This window comes from Notolepis coatsorum, assembly GCF_963971535.1.
Source record: "Notolepis coatsorum genome assembly, chromosome: 4".
NCBI lineage: Eukaryota > Metazoa > Chordata > Actinopteri > Aulopiformes > Paralepididae > Notolepis > Notolepis coatsorum.
This window is the reverse complement of record NC_140168.1, coordinates 83921845-83948837: the sequence shown is the minus strand read 5'-3', so window position 1 is coordinate 83948837 and position 26993 is coordinate 83921845. Positions and strand designations below refer to the sequence as shown.

The 26993-nt window shown below is 43.6% G+C and overlaps 1 protein-coding gene across 1 annotated transcript; it reads right to left on the bottom strand.

Annotated features, from left to right (window-relative positions):
• Positions 1 to 958: 958 nt before the first annotated feature.
• zhx2b (zinc fingers and homeoboxes 2b) lies at positions 959 to 26993 on the bottom strand (the record flags this gene model as incomplete). Its single annotated transcript, XM_084312006.1, has 3 exons — positions 959 to 1083; positions 21285 to 21466; positions 24034 to 26993. 2 exons carry the CDS (start codon positions 26991 to 26993, stop codon positions 21289 to 21291), a joined length of 3138 nt encoding a protein of 1045 aa, XP_084168132.1. The 3' UTR covers positions 959 to 1083; positions 21285 to 21288.

Here is a 26993-nt window from a genome sequence, read left to right as displayed (position 1 = left end):
ACTAGCGCTAAGATGCTTTTGGGAAACCAGAGTCTGGATCTGTAGTTTTGAAAGGGTTTTACGACGGTATAAAATGCATCTAGTTTATCCGCAGGTAAGGTGAAGCAGCAAGCACACTGACAAGACAGCGAAACAGTAGTTCTACTATGGCCCCTGGTTGAGATACAGTAGCTGATTCAAAAGGGTTTCATTCCAACACGCTGGGTATCCATTCGGATGGAGATGTTTTAACTACCTGAAAGGCCAAGGGTGTCCATTGACTCCTCTTTTCTTTTTTATTATATCTCTGTTTTCAAAAGCTTTTTTTCATTCAGATGTTGAAAAAAACAAGGGATAATAATTGACTCCAATTCATTGCTTTATCAGTGTTAAACATGAATTCATGCCTTAACCCTGACCAGATAATTTTTTTTTCATAAGCGAACGTCCTCAGATTGTCAACGATGAAAAATGTTTCGTGTCACTTTTTCCCAAACGGTGAAATGTCTGGGATGAAACCCTTCCTTATGGTTTTGTTCCGGTGGGGAGAGTGATCCATCGCCATCTTGCTTCACAAGTTAAGTAGCCAGAGATGCTGATTGTGATATATGGATAAAAAGCAGAAATTTTTGGGACAGTAAGGAAGTCTTCATTTAAACATCCGTAGTGTAATATGGATTTCGACAAAAAAAGCGAGACAAAAGAACAGGCTGTCTTCATAGGCCTCCATGTTAAACCACGTGGTGACGATAAAAGACCAACTCACTGTCCCAATTGTTCTTTTTTTCTGATTGTATACATTAGTTCCATCTCTGATGGTAGCTACTGTGTACCAAACCTTACCCCTGGATAAAGGAGGTGAGATCTTTTACTGTTCTACTTAAACCCATCCATTGCTTACACGTTAGGTACCGGTAGAGCAGAGGGCTATTGTTGATAAAAAAAACAAGATGACCTCCAGCATGACTGAGAAAATGTTGTGCATGAATCGCGGATGGGACAATCAAGAGATAAAAAAAAAAACTCTTTCTGTTTGTGGATTCAAGCCTTTCCTTTCTCTCAGGTGTGCGACTGACAGCGGTGGCGGCAACTCTTCCTCTCCACCTGCAAGGAACGACAAAAAAAGACAATTAAATGTTTTTACACAGAAAAATGTCAGTTTCACAACGAGCTCAGATCACCCCTCCTCCCCCCCAAAAAAAGAAGGAGGGAGGGAGGGTGTGGGGATTAAAAAGTGATTGTGCTGCCAGGGTGTTTGTGTTCTGTGTACCCTGGTGCTGTTGGGAACTAGGACACATTGTGAAATACAGCTTCTAATACACACACACACACACACACACACACACACACACACACACACACACACACACACACACACACACACACACACACACACACACACACACACACACACACACACACACACACACACACACACACACACACACACACACACACACACACACACACACACACACACACACACACACACACACACACCTCTAATCCATGTAAAAGGGAAAATGGTAAAATTGCGCATTGTAGATGTGATTAAATGAAGGCCCGGTGTTGCTGCGATTAAAACAAGTGTAATACAATGAGTGGGATGACACGTACTGTACGCCACATCCTCCTCCTCCTCCTCCTCCTCCTCCTCCTCCTCCTCCCGTCAAACCCCCAACATCGAATAACTCATGCCAATGTGGACACGGCTCCCTGTGATTTTAACATGTTAGCCTAGCTTAGCACAATGAATGGAAGCGGACATGACCGGTTAGCCTTCGGGAGAGGTGTTAGTTGGACAATGCCTAGGCTAACCGGCCATGTCCGCTTCCATTCATTGTGCTAAGCTAGGCTAACGTGCAGCCAGATAGCTTTCTACTGAACGCACAGAGAGGAAACTGGTATCTATCTTCTTGTCTCTCTCTGGAGAAGACGGTAAGCTAATTTCCCAAAATGTTGGCGTGTTCTTTTAACCCATGTTAAGTAACGATGCATGCCGTTTATACGGTTTAAATAAAAAAAATTATGTGCAGAGGTGAAGTACAGTGTGTGGGAACTGTCCTCTCAGATAAGTCTGATATCTGAGGTTTTGGCAGGTGAGCAGCTTGCAGCGGTACCACTGTATTTCTCTGTACTCATAAGAACTGTAGCCTTCATTTAATCACATTGCCAATACAATACAACTCATTCAGTGAGGGGGGTATTCATGTGTGTGTATAGTATATAATATAATATTGCAGCGAGCGTTGTCTGCATCTAGCTTTGTAAAGTGTAACAACACTTGCGACCGTTTCCGCTTGCCATTGCCCCGACTGCGTTGTTGTTAATCAAGTCAAATCCTAGGTAAGCGTGTATTGTGCGTGTGAACATTGACGTGATGCACACTTCATAGGTTTCGTTTCGCGGTAAACAAAACATTGATGTCGTCAGAATAAAAAAAAAGAATAAATCGTTATACAGTATATATATTTTTTCACAGTACCAAAATGTGTCACTGGCGGATCTCACGTGAATCGGTACTCGGTAGTACCGGCGTGATTAGGTCGGTACCCTTAAAAGTACCTAATTCGGTACCCATCCCTACTGCATACACTTGGTTTAATCCAAACGTCTATTTGGAAACGTTGTATTATTAAATAAGACGGGTGAGTGAGTCACTATACTCTATTTTTTGCATGATTGATTAATTTCCTGATATGACGGTGACCCCTCCTCATCCCACTAGACTGTGTTGTTGTGACCTGTGTTCGCGCGTGACTTTAGAATGATTGTAAATGCAACATAGTACTGTGATATTCTGATATATATCACATTCTGATATATATTTTTAGTGTAAAATAAATTAAAAAAAATTATAACGAAAATCGAAAAGAAAAAAAAGGGGAGGTTCGAACCCATTAATTAAGATTCGAATGCCAACGTAACGAACGAAGGTCTGAACGTTCGAACGTTTTGGGCTCAGCCCTAGTACTTTCACAACATGCAATATGTTTTAATAAGCTTGAGTCACAGGGTCAAACACCCACATTTCTCACTTGGGTCCTGGAGCAGAATAACCTGTGAAAGTACAATATCATGTAATAAGTTCTGAAGTGACCTTAACATCACAAATTAAATGCTCCTGCTCATCTACAGTAGTGTCTCCACGACCTTAGGGCCCCCTCCTCACCTGCTCCTCACCTACAGTACACCTCCTCTACACCTACACCTCCTCTCGTAGGCTACGCTTCTCTGACCTCCTCTTCACCTCCTCTCGTAGGCTACGCTTCTCTGACCTCCTCTTCACCTCCTCTCGTAGGCTACGCTTCTCTGACCTCCTCTTCACCTACACCTCCTCTCGTAGGCTACGCTTCTCTGACCTTCTCTTCACCTACACCTCCTCTCGTAGTCTACGCTCCTGACATTCTCCACACCTACACCTCCTCTCGTAGGCTACGCTTCTCTGACCTTCTCTTCACCTACACCTCCTCTCGTAGGCTACGCTCCTGACATTCTCCTCTCCCTCTCATAGGCTACGCTCCTCTGACCTCCTCCACACCTACACCTCCTCTCGTAGGCTACGCTCCTCTGACCTCCTCCACACCTACACCTCCTCTCGTAGGCTACGCTCCTCTGACCTCCTCCACACCTACACCTCCTCTGGTAAGCCACGCTCCTCTGACACTCTTCATCCGTCCTCATCCCAGACTGGTTTCTGTTGGGGACAGAGCCTGCTCCTACCCGCTCCCTGCCTCAAGCCACAGCGCTGAGTCCAAGACTGAAGAGACATTGAAGAGAACCAGGCTTTTCTTATTAATTTTCCCTGGTGTTTGTCAGGACTCCTGTTGTTGTTTTTTGTTTTGTATAATTTTTCTATTGTAAGGCAAACCGTGGGTTACTTGAAAGGCATTTTTACATTAAATGTATTATAATTAATATAATTATAATAATTATTATTATTATCATGGTGATAATAATAATAATAATAATAATAATAATAATAATAATAATAATAATAATAATAATAATAATAATAATAATAATAATAATAATAATAATAATAATAATAATAATGGATTGGATTTATATAGCGCTCTTCTCTGACTCAGAGCGCTTCACAGAGTCCATTATTCGTTCATACACAGTCATACCGGTGGTGGTAAGCTACAATTGCAGCCAGAGCTGCCCTGAGGCAGACTCACGGAAGCGTGGCGAATAATCATCGCCTACGGCCCCTCCGACCACCACCAACATTCATTCACATTCATACGAGGCAAGTAGGTTAAGTGTCTTGCCCAAGGACACAACGGCAATGGGATGGACATGGGCTTGAGCGGGATTCGAACCACCAACCCTTCAATCATTGGACGCTCCGCTCTACCCCTGAGCCATAGCCGCCCCATAGCTGTGATAGTTTGTTTGTTTCTTTGTCCCCCAGATGAGAATAGATAGAAGATGAGTCATAGGAATACAAACTATAAATAAAAAAGGACACATTTTAAAAAGGACCACAGTGCTTCACACAAAGCACAGTTCCTCTGAGCCACCACTAGGGGCAGAGTGGCTAAACGTAAGTGAGGTACTGAAGGAGACATCACATAACTTTTTCACTAGTGGCATTGGAGCAAGCATCTCTCTCTTTTTTTGCTGCGCAGTAGCCTAGTTAGGGCCTTAACTCATTCTGCGCAAATGACGAAACAAGTTGGGTTATCTCGCCGGTGGTTGAGCGCCAATCACGAGAAAAGTTGGGTTTTAATCGTTATTTATTTTATTCGCTATATCCATTCATTTTTCATCCATCCAGCCTGATGTTATCATTGGGAATGGGTCTGAGCTCGCAAAAGGCCAATACCAATACAATCACAACGTGTCTGTGTGTGTGTGTGTGCCATTGGCGCCAACCAAAGCACGGAGGGGCAACTTTTCCTCCCCCGCTTCCGTGCGTGCATGATGAAACATAATACCCATAATCTAGCGTTTATTTCAGAACGATTCATAAATCAAGCGATAAAAATGGCACGATTTCTAAGGAAATGCATTGAAGCGCCGTTTGCTGGAGTTTATTGGGATTCGACAGGATCACTCTAAAACTATACTCATATTCACCACGGTATAAAACGGAAATGTATGTATGAAAAAATTATCTGTATTTTGCATGTTGACCGGAAGAAACTCACTGACAATCGACGTGTTTATTAGATCCATAGCTATAATATTTAATATAGTTTTAGCACTCGCAAACACCGGCATTAACCCCATTGAATAGAGCGCTGGCCTTCTTACCAGACGGTAAACAGCGACCTCTAGGCGCTCATGGAGTTAAAGGTGCTATAGATAACATTCAGCCACTAGATGTCGCACTAGCGCACCAGCACCACATCCAATCAGGTGCATTCCACGTGGGGAAATGGGAAGTAGGTAAGGGAAACATGCACGCAACATGTAAACAACATTAATTTTAGACCTGCTTGGAAATGTTTTAAATAATAAATTCATTCAAATCAATCAAATTTTATTCCGCACCTTTCTAAAATATATGTGGATGTAAAAAAAGATTACTCTACATAGAAATATTATCTATAGGACCTTTACACACATGTGGGCCTTTTTTAGGATGATTTGCACACCGGCACTTTGGCGACCACTTAGGGCTGGGCGATATGGCCAAAAACGTTATCGCGATAAAATTATAAAATTATTTTCATATAACTCGATATCGATAATTATCGTCGATATAATGTCTGTCAAGTTTAATTAACTTCTTATGCCCGGCGCCGATGGACGGGCTATTAATAGACTTGTTTTGCTGCTGCGAATGTCTCGAGAGTCGAGTTGATGTCGTCATCAGTCCGCGCACGTTAGCAGTTAGCCAGAGCAAGCGGAGTATCTCATGACAATGTACTAAATATGACCCTAAAATACTCTGTTCCGCCCCAATACATTGCAACGACGTCCACCGTATACCCCACACTACTATAACAGTTACCCTCAGAATTCAAAACACACACCAACTCGGCAGGTAAACTGTAAAATAGCGCCGTGCAAGCTAATTATCCTAGCCAGCCTCGTTTCCAAGCGGTGTATTCCATGACAATGTACTAAATATGACCCTAAAATACTCTGTTCCGCCCCAATACATTGCAACGACGTCCACCGTATACCCCACACTACTATAACAGTTACCCTCAGAATTCAAAACACACACCAACTCGGCAGGTAAACTGTAAAATAGCGGCGTGCAAGCTAATTATCCTAGCCAGCCTCGTTTCCAAGCGGTGTATTCCATGACAATGTACTAAATATGACCATAAAATACTCTGTTCCGCCCCAATACATTGCAACGACGTCCACCGTATACCCCACACTACTATAACAGTTACCCTCAGAATTCAAAACACACACCAACTCGGCAGGTAAACTGTAAAATAGCGCCGTGCAAGCTAATTATCCTAGCCAGCCTCGTTTCCAAGCGGTGTATTCCATGACAATGTACTAAATATGACCATAAAATACTCTGTTCCGCCCCAATACATTGCAACGACGTCCACCGTATACCCCACACTACTATAACAGTTACCCTCAGAATTCAAAACACACACCAACTCAGCAGGTAAACTGTAAAATAGCGCCGTGCAAGCTAATTATCCTAGCCAGCCTCGTTTCCAAGCGGTGTATTCCATGACAATGTACTAAATATGACCATAAAATACTCTGTTCCGCCCCAATACATTGCAACGACGTCCACCGTATACCCCACACTACTATAACAGTTACCCTCACAATTCAAAACACACACCAACTCGGCAGGTAAACTATAAAATAGCGCTGTGCAAGCTAATTATCCTAGCCAGCCTCGTTTGCTACTTGAGCTCTACGTCTCCTTCCGCTGTCGGCCATCTCCTTCACTGATTGGTTGTTAGTGCGTGTGCTCATATCCAAGCTTGGAAAATCGATATATCGAAACTTTGCGACCACGTTTCATGTTTATTTCAAGGAAATAATTTATTGCGATAGTTATCGTTATCGTTTTATCGCCCAGCTCTACGACCACTAGTGGCTCTGGTGTGCATATTTTGTAATACAATATATATATAGAATTTAAGGCTTATTTGTTACCTGTCGATAGCCCTTTCACGTGACAAAATCCGTTCAGCGGTTCTCGAGTTACTTGCCGATATTTGAGGCTTGTGCAAAGTACACGGTATTGCGCAAAATACCACTCCCGACTCTTGGGGCTCTAGTTCCGTCAATCATTTGGCGTAAGAATTATTGTGGAGGGTTGTAGCCAATGAGTGTGGCTTTCCAATGATACCCCACATGGGGATGTATGAATCAGGGATCTAGGTGAAAAACTAACGAGCGAAAACAGGAAGAGAAAAACAGCTGAATGAATTGAAGTCTATGAGAAAACAGAGTTTTTCATTGTACACAGTTTACCAAAATCACTACTAATCACAAATTTCTTAAGCCATACCACCTTCTGGAGAAATACTACCTCTGGACTACTAACTACTACTGAAAAACTTGAGTAACAAGTTTTGCTACAACTCAAGTTCAGACCTATGTTACTCTATTTCATTAGCACAAAAGTGATCTTTCTTTATTGTATCATAAACTTCAGAAGGTTATCTTTCAAAAGAGACCAGGCTCATGCATGTGCTATAAGTATAAAGTATAGTATTTTGGTTTGCAAAAAAAACTAAAATGGCCACTTTTGGGGGCGCAGGTTAAGAGGTTAACACATTGGGTGCCATGCAGTATGCTCATCTTTACCACTCTCTGCCAGTGCTGTAAGCCTATGGAGTGGCTCAAACTTCTTTTCAGGGCTATAACCTTTTGAATATTATAGCTATAGCGACATTACTATGGCCCATTCAACATCGGGTATCTATCGTTCCAGATGTGGGAACGTTTTTCCATTCATACATTGTCGTGTTAGTACCGTCGAGAATATAAGTATGTTTTTAGACTGTATAGCAGTAATTCCTAGAACGCACGCTGTCGCTATAGGCCCTGACGCGTATTATACATTATCGATTGGCGTTTCGTCCCTATACACGCTATATTAAAAATGTCAAATGCATATGATCGCTATACATTATGCTCCATCATGCGTGAAGGAAAGGGGGGGGGGGTCGTTTATGATTCATTGATTGTCACTAATGGCTTTCTTTAGTAAGACACCATACGTTGATCGGACAGATTGCAATGAAATAAATGGACAATCGAGCTGGAAATAACGTTAGATTCCTGTTACCTCTGGCCGATGCGTCTGGAGGAAAAAAATTGCAATTATTTGACGTCGATCTGCTAGATCCATTTTCCGTTTTTATGACGCAATAAACGCAGAAAGCATATTGATTCTTGCGTCTCGAAAGCGATCCAATGCACTCGAGGTGTGTATATTGATCCACGTTACAAGATATCTCTGTTATTGGCAATTAATGTGTTAATGCATGCTATTTATTTCTTCTGTGTTATTTTCCTGCCATGAGCGGTGGCTGACATAAGTGAAGAAAAATGTATACCGGTAGAGTCTGTCCGTTAATGTCACACCAAAAACTACCAAATCAAATTGTGTAACACTTTGAGTGCCAAGAACGAGAAATTATCGATTTCCATTCATTTTTCATCAATCTAGCCTCACGTTACCAGTGGGGATCTGTCTGAGCTCGAACAGGGAAAATACCGCCCCCTATCGTCTCTCCGGATGGTATTGCACCCATTGGATTGGACTGAATGAAATGGATGGGAAAAAAAGAGTCCGGAATCCACATTTTACTTGTCACGCATGTAACCGGAGACGATCCCAGTCATCGCCGACCCTCAGAACAGCGTGGAATATGTGTTTCCAGTAACCAGCGTTGGATCAATAAAAGCGATCGATATTTGGAATGGCGATCAGGAAATGGAATAATCTTTTTGGAGAACATCTGATCTGAGGTAAGGAATCTATTTTACCAGTCTTGGGATAATCAGAGTTTTTTTTGTGTGTGGCTGTGAGTGTGCTGATCAGGAAATAAGATAATAGATTTTTCAGCCCGCTTCTCTAGCGTGCATAAGTACACATATACTATCGATAATCTAGCGTTTATTTGAAAACGATTCATAAATAGGCCGAAAAATGACAATGTGTTTTGTGTATTCCAGTAAAGCGCGATTCCTGCTGAATCTTTATTTTTTCTGGAAGTTTAAAAAAATTAGCGTTTCTCAAAATGGTATAAAACGGAAATTAACCGATTAAAAAACAATCCGTTTCGACAATGTTGACTGCAAACAAGTCATTGATAAGCGACGGGCGTATTAGACACATAGCCATAATTTAAGATATAGTTTATGCGTTCGCAAATGTGATCGCCCTCCCATTGACTACAGCGCTGGCACTCAAGTGCTATTTCTGGCGCCCCCTGCTGGCACTCAAAGTGTTAATAGTAATAAAGACCTTTCTGATTCTGATTCTGATAAATAGAGATGGGAGTAAAAACTCACGTAAATTACGTAACATATATTATAACCAATAAAGGGCATACAGACCATAATCTGCACCTTTGTTTACACTAGGGGTGTAACGGTACGTGTATTTGTCCCGTGAATTTACGGTACGGCCGTCACGGTGCGGTACGCGCAGCCATACGAAGAATACGCCTTACAGCGCAAACACACCAGTCGCGCATGCATGCACTCGTGGGTTCCATGTCCGTGTGAGAACAGCGCGCGTGGCCGGGCACACAGAGTCCGACTTCAGAGCGGGCGAAAGTGCACGGAGGAAGGCACATTTACATTGGAACAGCTGCAGGGTCATTACAATTTTACAGTTTTCTTTCGCCCAATAATGTCAACCAAATGAAACCAATGGAAAGACACGTCGCCAACGAACACACCAACATTCTCCCCTGCCGGACTCTCACAGGCACAGCTGATCAAATAAAAAAAAATAAACATACTTTTCCGGACTGATCATCTGAGCTCATCTCCAGTTGAACTGCTACTGTGTTTAAATCCAAATAATCCTTTGCCATTGTTGTAACTAGGGATGTCCGATATTATCGGCCTACCGATATTATCGGCCGATATTGTCAAAAGTATGCATAATGTTGTGTTAATTCCACAACAAGAGATATGTAATGTTAATTACCTGAAATTATTACGTTTTTTGGGGGGGGGAAACCCTGCATATATCGGTATCGGTTGATATTGGTATCGGAAATTAAGAGTTGGACAATATCGGTATATCGGTATCGGTAAAAAAGCCAATATCGAGCATTCCTAGTTGTAACATGTCATCTGTTCTCTAGTATTCAGTCTCGTGAAGTAAAATTCTCTCTAGACGTGAAACTGAAACTTACAAGGATAAGTTGTTAAAGGGGCAGTAGGCAAGTGGATGCCTGAACACAGAATGACACCAGTATCACTGACTACCACAGCAAGCCTATAGAAAATTATTCTATTTAACACTTTAATCGCCAAGGACGCCGTAACTCGTCATTCCCCGCCATGCTTAATCTGCCAATGACGCCGTAACACGTCATTGAGATCAATATTTCAAAAATCTGTGATCGCAATCATATTTCTCCCGCGGAGACTTGAGATCTACTGTTGATCCCCTCTCAACTCTCCAACGGTTCAAGAGCGCCATCTGGTGGCCGATCGGCGGATCGCCCAAAAACCGGAAACGGAAACTGGTGCTCATCCAAATTCGGTCCGACCACTCGCTATAGGTCCCGGGACTCGAGCTCGACACAATGGATAGCGATCCGTTACCAATAACTCGATAAACAACATGATTTGGACGTATATACTATTATACAACCTGGAGATGGATCGCATATTTCAACATCCCATAATAGGAATCTTTTTGCTCCACGCTCATCGCCCAACGGCCCGAGGAGACTGGGGTACGTTTCAGCGTTTATTTTTACCGTGTTCGTTACAAACTGCTCTAATGATCATATCACCCACACTACATGAATCATCTAACGTTGGCCACGGAATTATAAACGACCCCCCCCCCCCATCCGGTCAACATCAGATGATAAGTAGTAACTTCTGGAAGCACGTCCATTTGAAATGTTTTATCTGGCACCGATCGCTATCAAACTGTATTTGATCATCAATATAATGCATTTAGGGCTATAAATCACGTTCTGCAGAATGCTGCAGAAAACGATAAAAACATATTTATACTTTAGACCGTATTTTAGTATGAATATGTGAATGAAAAAGTATAACGTTCCTACATCCTGAACGATAGATAATTGACGTTGAATGGGCCATAGTAATGTCAATTTAGCAATACAATTTAAAAAGTTATAGCCCTGCAAAGAAGGGGAACTTCTCCATAGACAAATAGAGCTGGCAGAGGATGGTATAATGATGTACATACGCGTGGCAGAGAAAGTGTTAATAATAATAATAATTATCATAAATATATAATAATAATTATAAATTATTAAAAATTAAAAATTAAAATATATATATATTTTTAAATAAATTAAATTATAGGCGGCTAGGTGGCGCAGTGGGCAAGGCGCTCGCCACCAACGCAGGAGATGCTGGGTTCGAGCCCAGCTCTCGGCGTTGCTACCAGCTTGGCTGGTCGTTCATACTAATACAATTGGCAGTATTAGGGGGTGGGAAGCTGGTGGGTGGGGATCGGACGTTGTGGACAGCGACTCCTACAGGTCGGTTGGTGCGCCTGTGCAGTAGAATCAGGAAGCGACGAGGGCGGCGTGTACCTCCCACGCAGACCCTCGCCGCTGAGAGATCGCGCTGTGCAGGTGAAAAGATGCGACGGCTGCCTCCTTGAATACCGGAGGGGACACGTGATGCAAGGCTTCGTCCACATTGCAGCCGGCTTGTGGGAGGCATGGCCTAACAACGTTCGAGACAGGGGAGGGTAGAATTGGACAATACGAAATTGGGGACGGGAGAAAAATTGAAAAATGGGGAGAAAAAGTAGATAAAAAATAAACTAAAAATGTAATTATAAAAAAAAAATCTGTTGTACCAAACTTGTACCGAACCGTGACCCCAATACCAAGGTACGTACCGAACCGTGGCTTCTGTGTACCATTACACCCCTAGTTTACACTGTTTATTTTTCTCATATTTTCTATATTCAGAGTTAATTATATTGTTTACACTGTTTATTTTTCTCATATTTATATATTCAGATAACATTTTATTGCCTATATTTATTGTCTTTCTTCTATTACCCTTCCCATACCTGTACCCCCCCCCCTCCCCCATGCTGCTATGATGCACGAATTTCCCAGAGGGGATCAATAAAGGAATATCTTATCTCATCTTACCATCCGCGCTCTTCGTTTTGATAACTAATCATTCTCTCTCCTCTCCCCTTGTTTTGCTTTTTACAATAATCAGATGTAGACAGCCTACTTTTAGCTCTGATCCCCACCTTCCGTTTCCTACTCCACTCCACTCCAGTCAGACTTACCAGAACAGACCTTTTTGCATTCATTCTTTCTTTTTTTGGGGAGGGGGTTACTGTCCCTCCTCAAATAACTCTAGGAGGGGAAACAGCTGGAGAGAACGTTGTCATCACAAGTTGTCATGGCAACAAAGGCGTATGGCACAGTGGCACGCTTTAACCCCTTTGTATGAAAAGGATTAGACTTGTTTGTTGATCATTTTAATTCATTGCTCGTGTGTCAGTGTTGTACCCCCACCTCACCTCCAGCTCTCATCAGCAGACTACTCTATTCTGAGACCTCCATCACAACCTACTGTATCCTGTCAGCCTGAGACCTCCATCATAACCACACTACTGTATCCTGTCAGCCTCAGACCCACATCATAGAGATTGTGGGACCAAGCTTCCCGGATGCTGCATCTTGATTTGAATTTGTTATTTTCACTCAAGGTTGCGTCGAGAAGACTCTCCTTTGAAGTGTTGACAAAATTGGACCATTTCCAACATGTCAGGTCTCAGGCTGACAGGATACAGTAGGTTGTGATAGGTGGCCCGAATTTCACATGTAAGTACTAGCGAATGCGTCCGAGTAAGAAAATGTTTACTATATGATCAAATGTAATTATATGATATACATGAATTGATTAATGAGGGATCTATTCATTCATTTGACCGTCTGTTATATATATATAGCTAGCGTAGCGAAGCCTTACACATTACAACCTGGGGATCAGCAACCTCTTACCCAGGGATTGAACCTCGTCCAGGGATTGAACCAGCGACCTTAGTCATAACTCTCTAACATGTAGCCCACCGTGGCCCCTTAACTCATTCCCCGCTAACAACACTTATACTCGTTATTGGGCGCCATCCTTTGAATGCCAACAATGAGTATATTCGTTATTTGATAGTTTCTCCTTTTTTTCCGATTTCAATATTCTATTCAATGTCAGTTGCCGTTAGAAGGCATACTGCGACCCCGAGGGTGCAGGTTATGTTAACCGATTCACGGCCAACCACGTATATACGTGATAAGCTTGTTTTTGTTTTTATTCCATTTTAATATCCCAGATGTTGTCACAGAGCTGTATTTTGGCTGGAAAAGGCATATTGGGACTCCGAAAGTGCAGTACCGGCCAGATCCTGGTATTGGCGCTGTCTCGAGAATGCAGTTTCCCCTGTTTCAGACCGGGTGTCACTTTTTTTTGCTGCGGTTAACTTTTCTGTTAGCCTAAAGCTATGGCTTCACCAGATCGCCTGGAATACTTTTTGCGACGCCGAATTCAGTATGCAGTAAAGGAATATAGCATCAGCCAATGGACATATCGATCTACCAGATGGCGATCAAATAACTGGGAAATTCTTTTTGGAATCCAACCGACCACAGGTAAGAGCGATTTGACGTCAATTTCAGCCTGATCGGGCCTTGTTCTCATAGCCATCCACCCGGTCAGCGTATGATGTTGCAATAACGGATGCCGTTATTGGTAATCAATAATCAGAAACGACTTCCCCTGCCCCCCCCCCCCCTTTCATGCATTCATGGTGGAACATGATACCAATCATATGCATTTAGATTTTTAACTCTAGCTTGTGTAGGGCCGAAACGCCAATCGATTTAACGTTATTAGCTTAGCGCCCTGTAACTAGCTTTGCAGGAATTACCCCAGACCATTCCGGTATATAGTTCATATTCAATCACGACGCTATAAAACGGGAACGTATTGATGAAATTATTTCATTATGGCATATTGAAGGGAAGGTTTATACTGTCAATTGACAATGACAATGGACACATAGCAATAATATAAAATATAGATTTTGCTCTACAAACAACCTCACGCACAGTGAAAACTTGTAATGAAAAACTGGCCTTAAAGGCCAACTTGCAGGTTGTATTTTTGTTCAATAAACAATGTGACTAGGCCAACGCTGACTTTCATGAAGAGGGGAAAAATTTTTTCGAAATTGACCCAGTTTTAGCGTTTTTATCAAACATTTTGTCGACCAAACCACAAGCTCCACGCACATGCATATTTTATTCCATGGATCAATAACGTGCGTGTGTCATCTTAATGCTGACGTCACGTCAGGTGCAGGGCAGCGAGGGGCTCTGAGAGTCACACACAGCTAGTGGCAGGCAGAGAGCCTTGCTACTACTAGCCGAGGAGTGATGAATGAAAATGTATCTGTTTCACCTAACACTATTGCTCCGTGATCATAGCCATCCATCTCTAAAGCTAACCACTATTTGTAAAAGCCACAACCACGTTACCATATTTTTAATAATGTAAATCATTGTGTCGTTGTACATATTGTGTATACAACGTTAGAAGCTAACGTAGCTTAGCTTGGTAGCTATTGTGCTAACAACATGCTGTGACATCTAGCTTGTCATGCCATGCATTCATGATTGTTATGTATTACTTTCACATGGTGGAGGGATACTTAGGCCATGCCCACACGTATCTGGATATTTTGCAAAACGTATATTTTCAGGCTCTGTTTAAAAAAAATCCTCGTCCACACGACAGTGTTAAAAAACAAAACTCGATCCAGACACAAACACATAAACGCATATACATTTCTCCAACAAGCATGCCGGGCCAGTATGTGGCGATACGCGATATCTCAAATACCATAGCGGTACCGAGCGGACAGGACGATTATCAGATACAATGTCCCCGGCTTTAGACCAAATAGCTAATTCTAAATTGTGTTAACACTTTCAGTGCCGGCCGTGTTTTCCCTTGTACCCCCTTGAATGCCATCATCCACTTCAATGTTAGCGTTAAAAACGCATAATCTATGTTTTAAATTATGGCTATGTGTCTAATCTGCCCGTCGCTTATCAATGACTTGTTTGCAGTCAACATTGTCGAAACGGATTGTTTTTTAATCGGTTCATATCCTTTTTATAGCATTTCGAAAAGCTATAGTTTTCTCGAAAATTTCCGGAAAATAGAAAGATTCCCTCATAAACGGCATTTATTGGAATATTCTCGAATACGCTAGACACGTTGTCATTTGTCGGCCTATTTATGAATAGTTTTCAAATAAACGCTAGATTATCGATAGTATATGTGTACTTATGCACGCTATAGAAGCGAGCTGAGAAATCGATTACCTAATTTCCTCAACATCACACACACACACACACAGCCACATACACATACGGGACACGCTGTTATCTCAATTAATACAGCTCTGATTATCCTAAAACTGGTAACATAGACTCCTTACCTTAGATCAGATGTTCTCCAAAAAGATGATTCCAATTCCTGATCGCCATTCCAAATATCGATCGCGTTTATTGATTGATTATTGGCTGCTGTAAATATATATTCCAGGCTGCTTTCCAACTCACGATCACTTCCATGTTCATCAGATCCCTCGCCAGCATAATGGAGCCAGTTGGCTCCCCCCACACAGATCCACCAGTCTAATCGAATGGCCTGCAGTTACACAGGGATAGACGATAGGGGGCGGTATTTTCCCATCTGAGCTCCTAGAGGGTCTGCTGTACCAACGGGAGACTCGGTTGATGAAATATGAATTCAGATCGCTAATAAAAAAAATCAAACGACAATTTGCGTCGTCGGCACTCAAAGTGTTAATAGACGCCAGAGAGAAGAGCGGCTGCACCTGATGCGCTCTGGTGTTGTTTAGAAATCAGAGCGCATCAGGTGCAGACGCTCTTCTGTCTGGCGTCTATTAACTAAATTTAGAATGCAATTTGGCTTTTAACTGAAGCCGGGCGCAACACTAGACATGTTTAGCAAAACATTAAATATCTTTGGAACAGTTTGTGTTCCACCTCAAAAACTTTCGAAACACGGTTTATATTAACTTAATAAATAAACAAAAGCGGAAAGTCTACTTATGTCAATGAAAATGTCCAGTAGGCCTAACTAAATAACAGATACATCTCCGTTACACGCAAGCAACGTCTGATGGCCGAATCTGTCAGGGCACTGGAGTAGATATATACAGTACTGTTACAGCCAGACATTTATGATACAAGATATACAAATATACAGTACTGCTTAAGAGGCAGAGATCAATAAAAGAAAATATATACATTTGAGGGGGAAGAAACTGTATACTTCTGTTTGCCATTTCAGCACCAGGCGCTGTCCATTGTTATTACCTTAATGCGCTTCAAGGCTACAGGCGCCTATTGCCATAGAACAACAGTATGAGCATGCGTAGTGAGCTGTGACGTCATCGTTTATCTAGACTATGCGTTTACAGTGGCTACACGGATCCACTGAACCGATATTTTGGAAAATCTTCACTTTAAAATGCGTTTTCGAAAATCTTTGTTTATGTTTCTGAAAACACTGTTTACGTGTGGATGAAAGGCCCAAACGTGGAAGAAAATGTGGGTTTTGCTAAATATCTGGATTTGTGTGGACATGGCCTTACTGCCTGTGGTGCATATTCACATTGCGGCTGTAGTGTGCTGTCACTAATTGGTGGTTGTTGATTGACACACTCTTCTGTTGTTTTTGCTTGTAGTTAAAATGGCCGCTTTTCTAATTTGCCACAGGTGTGGTGATTGAGGCACCACGCCTACAAAGCAGAGCAGAGTGCAGGCTGCAGCAGTTCGTCTCCCACTTCACAAGAGATCTCAGCTCTCCAGAGTCTCACCTGCTCACTGCTTGACTTGTTTATTTTTGGCTTGTTGTCCTTTTTGCCTTTGTGCATTATTGTGATATCATGAATTTTGGAGTCTGGAGTGCCCAGCTCCACATCTTTTTGTTCATTGAGTTAGCTGTGCGAATTCATTCATTCATAAATAGTTATTTTTGATAACTCTTGTCTTGTCCTGTGTCCACCACTTTACGTTCAAGGCCTAAACAAGCCATATTTTAGGATTGAATGTAACAATGATGCAACATAATACCTATTATATACATTTGATTTGGGAATAGTAGCGTGTCCAGGCAAGAAACGCCAAAGCTTATTTAAGCATTACATCACGCGCAGGAGTGGTTTGTGAACAATAAACCATGCCTAGGGGTGGTCGTTAGACCCCCCTAGGCATGGTTTATTGTTCACAAATCACGACTACAAGTGGTGTAATGCTTTTATACAACTGCCACATTCATCCAACCTTATTGCTATACAATAAACACACATTAATCGAAGATTTATTGAAAAAACCATCCGCCAGAAAAAGTAGTTCCCACAACTACAAAAAAGACAAGTTGCCTCCATGTGGAAGCAGCTTGAAGTGCATCCAACCAACTAACACATCCAACTGTGTGTTATTGGAATGGTTGAGAGAAGTTGCCTCCATGTGGAAGCAGCTTGAAGTGCATCCAACCAACTAACACATCCAACTGTGTGTTATTGGAACTAACACATCCAACTGCTTTTCAACTAAGGCATCCAACCAACTAACACATCCAACTGCCTTTCAACTAAGACATCGAACCAACTAACACATCCAACTGCCTTTCAACTAAGACATCCAACCAATTAACACATCCAACTTTTCTTTAGTTTTTAATTATGAAGTTAGTGGTTATTGGAATGATTGATTGATTGATTGAAAATTGTATTACCAGATGCAGAATGGGTACAATACAGTACAGCTCAATACACACAATTGTTAAGGGGATGCAGACCTACTTTCTATAGAACTTCATTCTTAGATGCTTCTATAGAAAGTAGGTAAAACAAATTAAAAAGTTTTCTTTGCCCTATAAGAAAAAAAAAGTTTTCTTCGCCCTATTTTTTTATTTATTTTTTTAGCCTAAACTTAACCAGTTGGAAATCAGGCGTACAGTAATAAAATTAGCAATCAACCAATCAATCAATTCAATAGACCATGCTCACTTAAAACAGCGCTGCTTCTCTCTCAGTCTGACTCTTGCAGACAGGAGTGTGTGTGTGTGTGTGTGTGTGTGTGTGTGTGGGTTGGTACGCCAGCGTCGGACAGTGTGACAGTGAACGCTGCAGTCAGGGAGAAGGAAGTAGAAATTGAAAAGAAAATTGCAAATTTATCAATCAATCAATCCGCGATTTTTCTTTTGCTACACAATGATTCATGACCCATCAATTACATCATCCAACATTGTTTAAACGTCTAAGACATTCGCCTTGACAGAATCGCTTTATATTTAGTCGTTTTGACGCTATCAACATATCCATTTGTAAAGATTATTGTCCGCCATCTTGTTTATTTTTTTTAACTCGCACGCGGAGTGATAGTGATTCGGTTGTGGGCGGGTCCTGGGACAAAGAGCGTGGAATTGTGAAGAATAAACACGTGTAAAATGACTGTTTCAGCCAGTCAGAATCGAGAAATTTGCATGCCGTTGTATAAAGTAGAATACACGTATAACTCAGCCTTTCGGGAATTACCCCAGACCACAGAAATTATACTTATATTCACCACGGGATAACGCTCGAACGTATGCATGGGAAAATTATCTCTTTTTTGCATCTTGGCTGGAAGAAAGTCACTGTCAAATGACCATAGTATTGTCCCCATAGCTATAATATAGAATATATAGATATAGCTCTACAGACAAGGTGACGCACTCCTATCTTTAAAGCGTGGCATAGCTACAAGGGGACCCGGCTAATGGCTGGCGCAGAATGAGTTAAGGCTGAATAGGTACATTTTTTGGGGGTTGATTTTGAGATTTTTTACAATATTTTTCTTCCTTAACATGTTTTATTTCAAACTAGTGGCAATAAAATATCGAAAACACACAATTAGTTGTTTATTTTACTTAATTCTGTCTGATTGTGTCCATAAATCACAATTACAATACAGAACATTGAGGGCATTTTCCCAAAAATGAGTTTCTATGCGTTTTTATGCATTGTTCTTACACGTAAAAGATTAAATATCCATTTCCCTAGCACCTACACATACCATACTTTCCACATTTCTCCCTATCTATAACTTGCTTCTTTTTATATAGGGGTTTGTTGATATATCATTCATAGCCAGAGTCACGCCCCTCATAAAAAAACCATCCCTGAACCCTACCGTCATAGGCAACTACCGTCCTGTCTCTCTTCTCTCCTTCCTTTCTAAAACACTTGAACGTGCTGTATCCAACCAACTTACTGCTTATCTCTTACAGAATGACCTCCTAGACCCTAATCAGTCAGGCTTCAGGACTGGTCACTCCACAGAGACAGCCCTCATTGCGGTCACAGAGGCACTTCACTTAGCAAAAGCGAAAGGCCTCTCCTCTGTCCTGATTCTCCTAGATCTATCTGCAGCCTTCGACACAGTCAACCACCAGATCCTCCTCGCGGCCCTCGCAGGAATGGGAGTGGCTGGCTCTGCGCTGACATGGTTGTCATCATACCTCAATGACCGCTCCTACCAAGTGTCATGGAGAGGGACCCTGTCGGCCACCCGCCCCCTGCGGACGGGTGTCCCCCAGGGCTCGGTTTTAGGACCCCTTCTCTTCTCCCTCTACACTAAATCACTGGGTAACATTATCACGTCTCATGGCTTCTCCTACCACTGTTATGCCGACGATACTCAACTCTTCCTCTCCTTCCCTCCCTCAGATATCCACGTCTCTGAGCGGATCTCGGCCTGTCTGTCCGACATCTCCGCCTGGATGACGACCAACCACCTCAAACTGAACCTAAGCAAAACAGAATTGCTCCACCTGCCGGCCAAATCCTCCCCCCTGACCGACCTTTCCATCACAGTCGAGAATGCAGCTGTGACCGCGTCCCCGACCGCCAAGAACCTTGGTGTTGTCCTCGACGACCAGTTGAACTTCTCTGCTCACATCGCAGCGACAACCAGAACCTGCCGATTCCTCCTGAGCAACGTCAGAAGGATCCGCCCCTTCCTGACAAAAGAAGCCACCCAACTCCTCGTCCAATCAACAGTCATCTCCCGCCTCGACTACTGCAACGCACTGCTCGCTGGCCTCCCGGCCACTGCCACTAAGCCTCTTCAACTCATTCAGAACGCAGCGGCCCGCCTGATCTCAAACCTACCGAAGTCGGCCCATGTCACCCCACTTCTTAGGGACCTGCACTGGCTCCCCATTGCTGCACGAATCCGCTTCAAGGCCCTCGACCTAGCATACCGTGCGGCAAAGGGAACTGCTCCCGCCTACCTCCGGTCAATGGTCTCTAACTACACACCCTCAAGACCCCTACGCTCTGCATCTTCTGGCCGCCTCAGACCTACTCCTATCCAAGCTCCGGGAGGGTCATCAAAGAGAAGTCGCCTATTCTCAGTCCTTGCCCCACAATGGTGGAATGAACTACCCACCCCAGTTAGGACAGCCGAAACACGTCCAATCTTTCGCCGTCGACTAAAGACGCACTTCTTCAACCATTATCTGAATTAAAAAAAAAAAAAAAAAAAAAAAAACCCTAACCCTAACTAACCATACTGTCATGCACTTGTCCTAATAAACTAACCTACACTGTAGCACTCAACACTTTGATGAACATTGTTACTCAGCTGATAGAGTTGTGCCCTTCCTGATGGCTTGTCGTACAGAACTTGTAAGTCGCTTTGGATAAAAGCGTCAGCTAAATGACTAAATGTAAATGTAAATGTAAATAGCCTGATTTATAGTACATTTATTCAACATAATGAAACAAAGATGTTGTGTGTTGGTGATTCTGTTCCTGGCGATAGATGCTAATTAGGGCATATTTAATTAGGTAATGCCTATTTTGCATATATAAACATAACATCTCAGAAAACTTGCAATAAATTTTTTCTTAGTTGTTATGTACATAACAAACTGGGAAGGTTTCATAGTGATATCTATTAAAATATTTGTTTTGCCTAATTACCAGACTGTCTCGCCTTAATTGAAACCAATAGCAATTACAATTATTTCAGATGAAACCGCCGTCACTCTACGCAGACCCCCACCTCTTTATCCCGTCAGCCTCCCGGACGTGTCCTCCGCCATCTTCTTCTCTCTGTCCGAGACCGGCTCCTGGCCTCTCCTCACGTGCCCGTCGTTCAGCCAGCTCCCGAACACCTCCCCGGGGCCTCCTCCTCCTCCATTCTGTCCCCCGTTCTTCCTCTCCAGTCCATTCTGGTGCCTCAGTCTGTTAAAAGGAATCCAACAGAATCTCTCTTGTAAACTACTTGACTTTAGTTCAACTAGCGCCTCTCATACATTTACAGTTTTCTATGTTCATGTAATGTAATGTACGAGCTGAATAAATGTGCTCATAAAAAGTAAATTTAAATTTTTGAAATTTGTCTGTATTTTTCACCCATCCCAATTTAGTCGTTATGCCAATTCCCTTCCTGGTCGTTGCGCTCATTGCCCCACTGTCGGCTTGGAGAGGGTGTAGGAGTTTCACTGGGGGAACGTAACGCGTGCAGAGGTTCACACCATTTTCCCCAGATCCCCTCCCTGCTTAACAGGCGCCCAATCGACCAGTAGGAGTCACTAATGCAATGACCAGGACTAATACCCTCACCGGCTTCCCAAGCAAGTGCTTTTACCTCTACACTACCCAGATGCCGCCAAGCCTGACCTCCTTTGATTGACAGGCAGTTAGCTTGTTAGATTTAGAGGGAGATCATATAGACCAATCAACAGGGAGCACAAAGGCAACTCCAGCACACTGTGTTTGTGTTCTATGTCATCCCTGTACCCATGATGTGCATGGAAGAACATGCACCATTTTTTATTTATAGTGCCAATTTCATCAACTAGTGGTCAAAAACCACTTGTTTATCTTCTAATGTTAAATCCATATTAACACATTCTGCGCCAAGAACGAGTTAACTCGGTATTGCCCGCCAATCGAATATCGCCAACAACGAGTAAACTCGTTATTGTGATCGTTATTTATTTTATTCACTGTTGCCATTCATAATTCATCCACCAAGGCTCTGGGAAACGCTGACACTCTGTCTGCGATTGCAACGGCCCGATACCGCCGCCTGGTGGATTTCGGCCGATGTTGCACTTACTTTTCTACAGGAAGTATGACTCTGTGCATCTGTGAATGTCGTCCCGGTGCAGTTTTCTTGTAACGTGAATCCAGATGAACAGTTGAGTGCATTGAATCGCCTTCGAGACGCAAGAATCATTATGCTTTTGGAGTTTATGGTGTCGGCCAAATGGACATACGATCTAGCAGATGGCAATAAAATATTTGAAAAAAAATTCATCCACTATCATCGGCCAGAGGTAAGAGGAATCCAACGTTAATTCCAGCTCGATTGTCCATTTCTTTCATTGCAATCCATCTGATCAACGTATGATGTTGTACTAAAGAAAGCCGTTATTGACAATCAATTAATCAGAAACGACCCCCCCCCCCCCCATTTCCTTCATGCATGATGGAGCATAATATATACTGAGGCTCGCAACTCACTTGTAGTTCCAAGGTGATTTTAATAAACAAAAAAGGCAGTAGATGCAACGTTTCGACCTTACCGGTCTTCCTCAAGCATGTTCTTATGTATTACTGTTTTTACAGTTTGGCTCAGCACCAACAAACGGAGGATGTGCGTTATTTATTTTTTCTGCATAATATATACCGATCATATGCATTTGACATTTTTATTGTAGCATGTATAGGGACGAAATGCCAATCGATTAAGTATAATATGCATCGGGGCCTATAACTCACGTTCTAGGAATTACCGCAGACCACTCTAAAAACATACTTATATTCACGACGGTATTAAACGACAATGTATGAATGGAAAAATATAACGTTCCCACATCCTGAACGATAGATACCCGATGTCGAATGGGCCATAGTAATTCAGATATAGCTATACTATTAAAATAGTTATAGCCCTGCAAAGAAGGTGAGAGACTCCATAGGCTTACAGCGGTGGCGTCAGAGCTATAAAATGCTCATATTGCGTGGCAGGGATTGTGTTAAACTATAGATTACTGTAGTTCATAACTTTTTTCACTTTCAGGCTGGGAAATTAACACTGTCCACCAGCTGGTATATTCTGGCCGTGGCCGGTGAATTTGTCTACCAAGATGTCTATAAAATCACCCATTATAAAATCAATTTCTCTGGTGGAGGCATACCAAAATTGGGTTCCAAAATGTACCTTTGACTTATGATTTTACCAGGGGGCTTAACAGTAGGAGGCGGGGCTTAACAGTAGGAAGTGGGGCTTAACAGTAGGAGGCGGGGCAAACATAGACAAATGTAAGCACATGACATGATACAACCTAATAAACACAATATACTGCCGTCCTGTGCTTTATTAGCCCAAAACAAACAAACTATACTGATCACACAACCGACCAATCACACAACCTAATGAATCAGTGGCAGAAGTATCCTGTGTGCAGACATCAGCTTTCCTTACTTTGACTTTTGATTCAGCACCAGTTTTATGAAAAGTTGTGAGATGTGCCTTAAAAAAAGTTAATTATTCTTGAGAAATATAAGGCTAGTTGTTGAAGGCTTGTTCTGTAATTGTATAGTGCCTGAAAATGGTTAACATTTCAGTTTAGCCCACATAATAGCCTACAAAAATAATGTTTGTATTTAGAAAATGTCGGTCCCCCGGGAGAATTTTGTTTAAACCATGAACAAAACTTAACTAAAAAATTTGACCTCAGCTAAAATACATATACAAACATCATCAACATGCATCTAAGAAAAGCACTGTGCTCCAGTACCTGCTGGTGAACCAGTCCTGGAGCTCCTGTTGCTGCTCCGTTAGCCTGCCCAGATCCATCTCCAATACCTTACTGCTGATGCTATTTGTTATGCTTCCTTCCTGGCAGCGCTGGACGAGGCCGAGGGAGTTCTCAGAGGAGCTCACCGGCGACACCTGGCCACCGCCAATACTGTTAATCTTGTTAAATAGGTCCGTCCACTCCAGCGAGCCACTCTTCAGTGCGAAGCGGCCGTCTTTGAACCAACGCACGAGGACGGTGCGTGCCAGGCCTGTCCGAGCCTCCAGCTGGTTGTACTCCTCAGGGGAAGGCCACCGCGTTTGCGCAAAAACGTCCTTGAGGAGTGTCATTGATCGGCTATCTGCAGGCACTGAGCAAGAAATTGGGGGGACCATAGAGGGGGCGAGAGGGGTGAGGAAGGGGGCGACAATGGGAAAGATGGGAGGGCTTTTAAGATGGACCCCACCGTTGCTTGGTTTATGAATACCATTCAGTTGTATGGATTGTTGATGTTGCTGTTGATGTAGTCTCTTATCAGCTACGCCACCGCTGCTACCGCTCATCCTTTTGGTGCCCATAGAGTTGAGCAGGGCTTGTTCTAGGTCGTCACGGAGCGCGCGACGATCCGTGAACCAGCTGTCGATCTCCTGGCGAGATAGCCGCGTGGCGACCGCCAAACTGTCCACGTCGCAGAGTGTGGGGAAGCTGTTCCTCTGGAAGTTCTCCTCCAGGACCTTCAGCTGCTCCGATGTCTTCCCCTTCATCCTCTCCAGCAGTGGGAAGTGGGTGGGGACCGACAACCTCTGTCTCGCCGCCAGTGGCTCGCCGCCGTCCAGTTGTATGATGCCATTGTTATGGATGTGGGGACTGTGATGATTGTGGGGCCACTTGGCGTCCATGCTGGACACACCGTTGGCCTCTGATAAAAGCGGGAGCCCCGTGTCTCCTCTGGGGAAGCTGGCTTTCAGCTCAACGGCTTGCTGCTCTTTTAATCGGCTGCCATCGGAGGGGCACCTGGGAGTCTGGGACGGGACGTTGACAGGGGCGCGGACAGACTGGATGATGGTCGGCCTCCGTATCTGAGGGGGTGTGAAAGTAGGTGAATTTGGTAATTTGATATCCGGGGCTAACAGAGCATGGGTGAGTGGGTGTTTTTCTTTGGAAGAGATGGACAAAGGGTGAGGCATTAGATAGCTCTTGTACGGCGGGGCGATGATGGGCGGGGGCAACATAGAACGCCTAGTTAAAGCCTCTGGAAAGATGATGGAGGGCAGTGACACTGCTGGCTTGGTTTTGTGGCTTGCTGATGATTGAGGGGCTGCCATTATGAGCAGCTTCCCTTTGGACGACAAACACGAGGATAATGATGATGATGATGATGATGGTGGCATTAAAGGCACAGCAGCCGATGGCCTCTTCATCTCCATAAAGGCCAGAGGAAATGCTACAGGTCTCTTCATCTCCATGGGAACAGGAGGTGGAGCCATGGGGAGGCGGTCTTTAAGAGGGGGCGGGGGAGGGGGAGGGGCCATAAGGAGCTTCTCCTCGGAGTGGGGGGCGACTGCCATCACGGGTCGTTTTGGTTCGGGGCCAAACATTGTCGGGAGCGGCCGCTTGAAAACGTGGCTCGAGCCGACGGTAATTCCAGCAGGAACAGTTGTGTTGGTGACCGTGGTTAAACCATTGGAGATACTCGTCTTTATATGATTCAAGTGCTGGGCGAGAGGAGGCTGGACGGCTTTGGCAGAAGGCTGGGAGACGGGGCTCGTAGGCAGGACGGTGAATGTATGGTGGACCGGAGGGATGGAGCCGTTGAACATCTTTTTCCTGGCTTCTTCCACCTCCTCTGGGGACCAAGTGATGCCTTGCTTCAGGCGCTGGGTAGTGAACCAGACTTTTATCTGCTCCTCTGGGTGCTTGGAGGCTGCAGTCAGCCAGGAGAACTCTGCGTGTGTCGGGTATGGGAACTTGTTAAAGGAAGTGATCAGTGTTAAATTGTTGTCCAAGGATGGGTTGTATTTGGTGGTGTTCAGGGGAACAGCTATTTTTGGTACAGAGTTGAAGTTGGGCGGGCGTTGGAGAAATGGTGTTACATGGGAGAGCCCTTGGAGGATGGTCGGTTCAGGGATGATGACGGTTCCATTGATGTTTACCGCCGTGATACGATCCTTCTGGAGGAGGTTGTCAAGCTGGCTTTTCAGTTTGTTCCCTTGGAAGAGCGACTGAATACTCTCTGGCGTTCTCACCGTGGTCGATATGCAACCGGGAAATGCACCACTGTCATTGTTTTCACCCTGTCCGTGTCCGTTCTTCAAAACACACTCAGCTGAATTGCCCTCATCTTCGATTGTCTGTTCCAAGATAGTCTGATTGTTCTTTTTCACTCTCTTGAACTTAAAGTTTGTCTCGCCTGGGTGCCGGGTTTCATTGTGCCCTGTGAGAGAGTCAAACCTCTTGGTGCAGAAGTTGCAGACGGCACAGAGATACAGCGGGTTGAGAATGACATTAGGGTGACTGGAATCCACATGCTGTTTAAAGTCATCCAGGTTCTGTGTAGAAAATGGGCAGTATTTACACTCATAGCCTTTTTGCCGCCTGTTTGGGGACAAATCCATTTCGGGCTCGGACAACTCCATTCCCTTGACCTCTCCGTTTCCTACATCTTCAACGGCGGCATCTTGTTCTTCTTCTTGTACATCTTCTTCTTGTGCCGACTGCTCCTCTCGTTCTAGCCGTTCCTGAGTCTCTTCTTCAGCCGGACTAGCGAACATCTGCCGGTCTGGATTCTCTAGATTCACCGGTCGCTCTCGGCTAATCTCGCCAGATGATTCACACGATTCTGACGACCCTTTCTCACACATGCCCTTGTCCACCTCCATCTCATCCGGGTCACCTTGCTCAGGCACGTCGCAGACGACCCTCACCATGCAGGGGGTGGAGGACTTTCTACGGCTAGACAT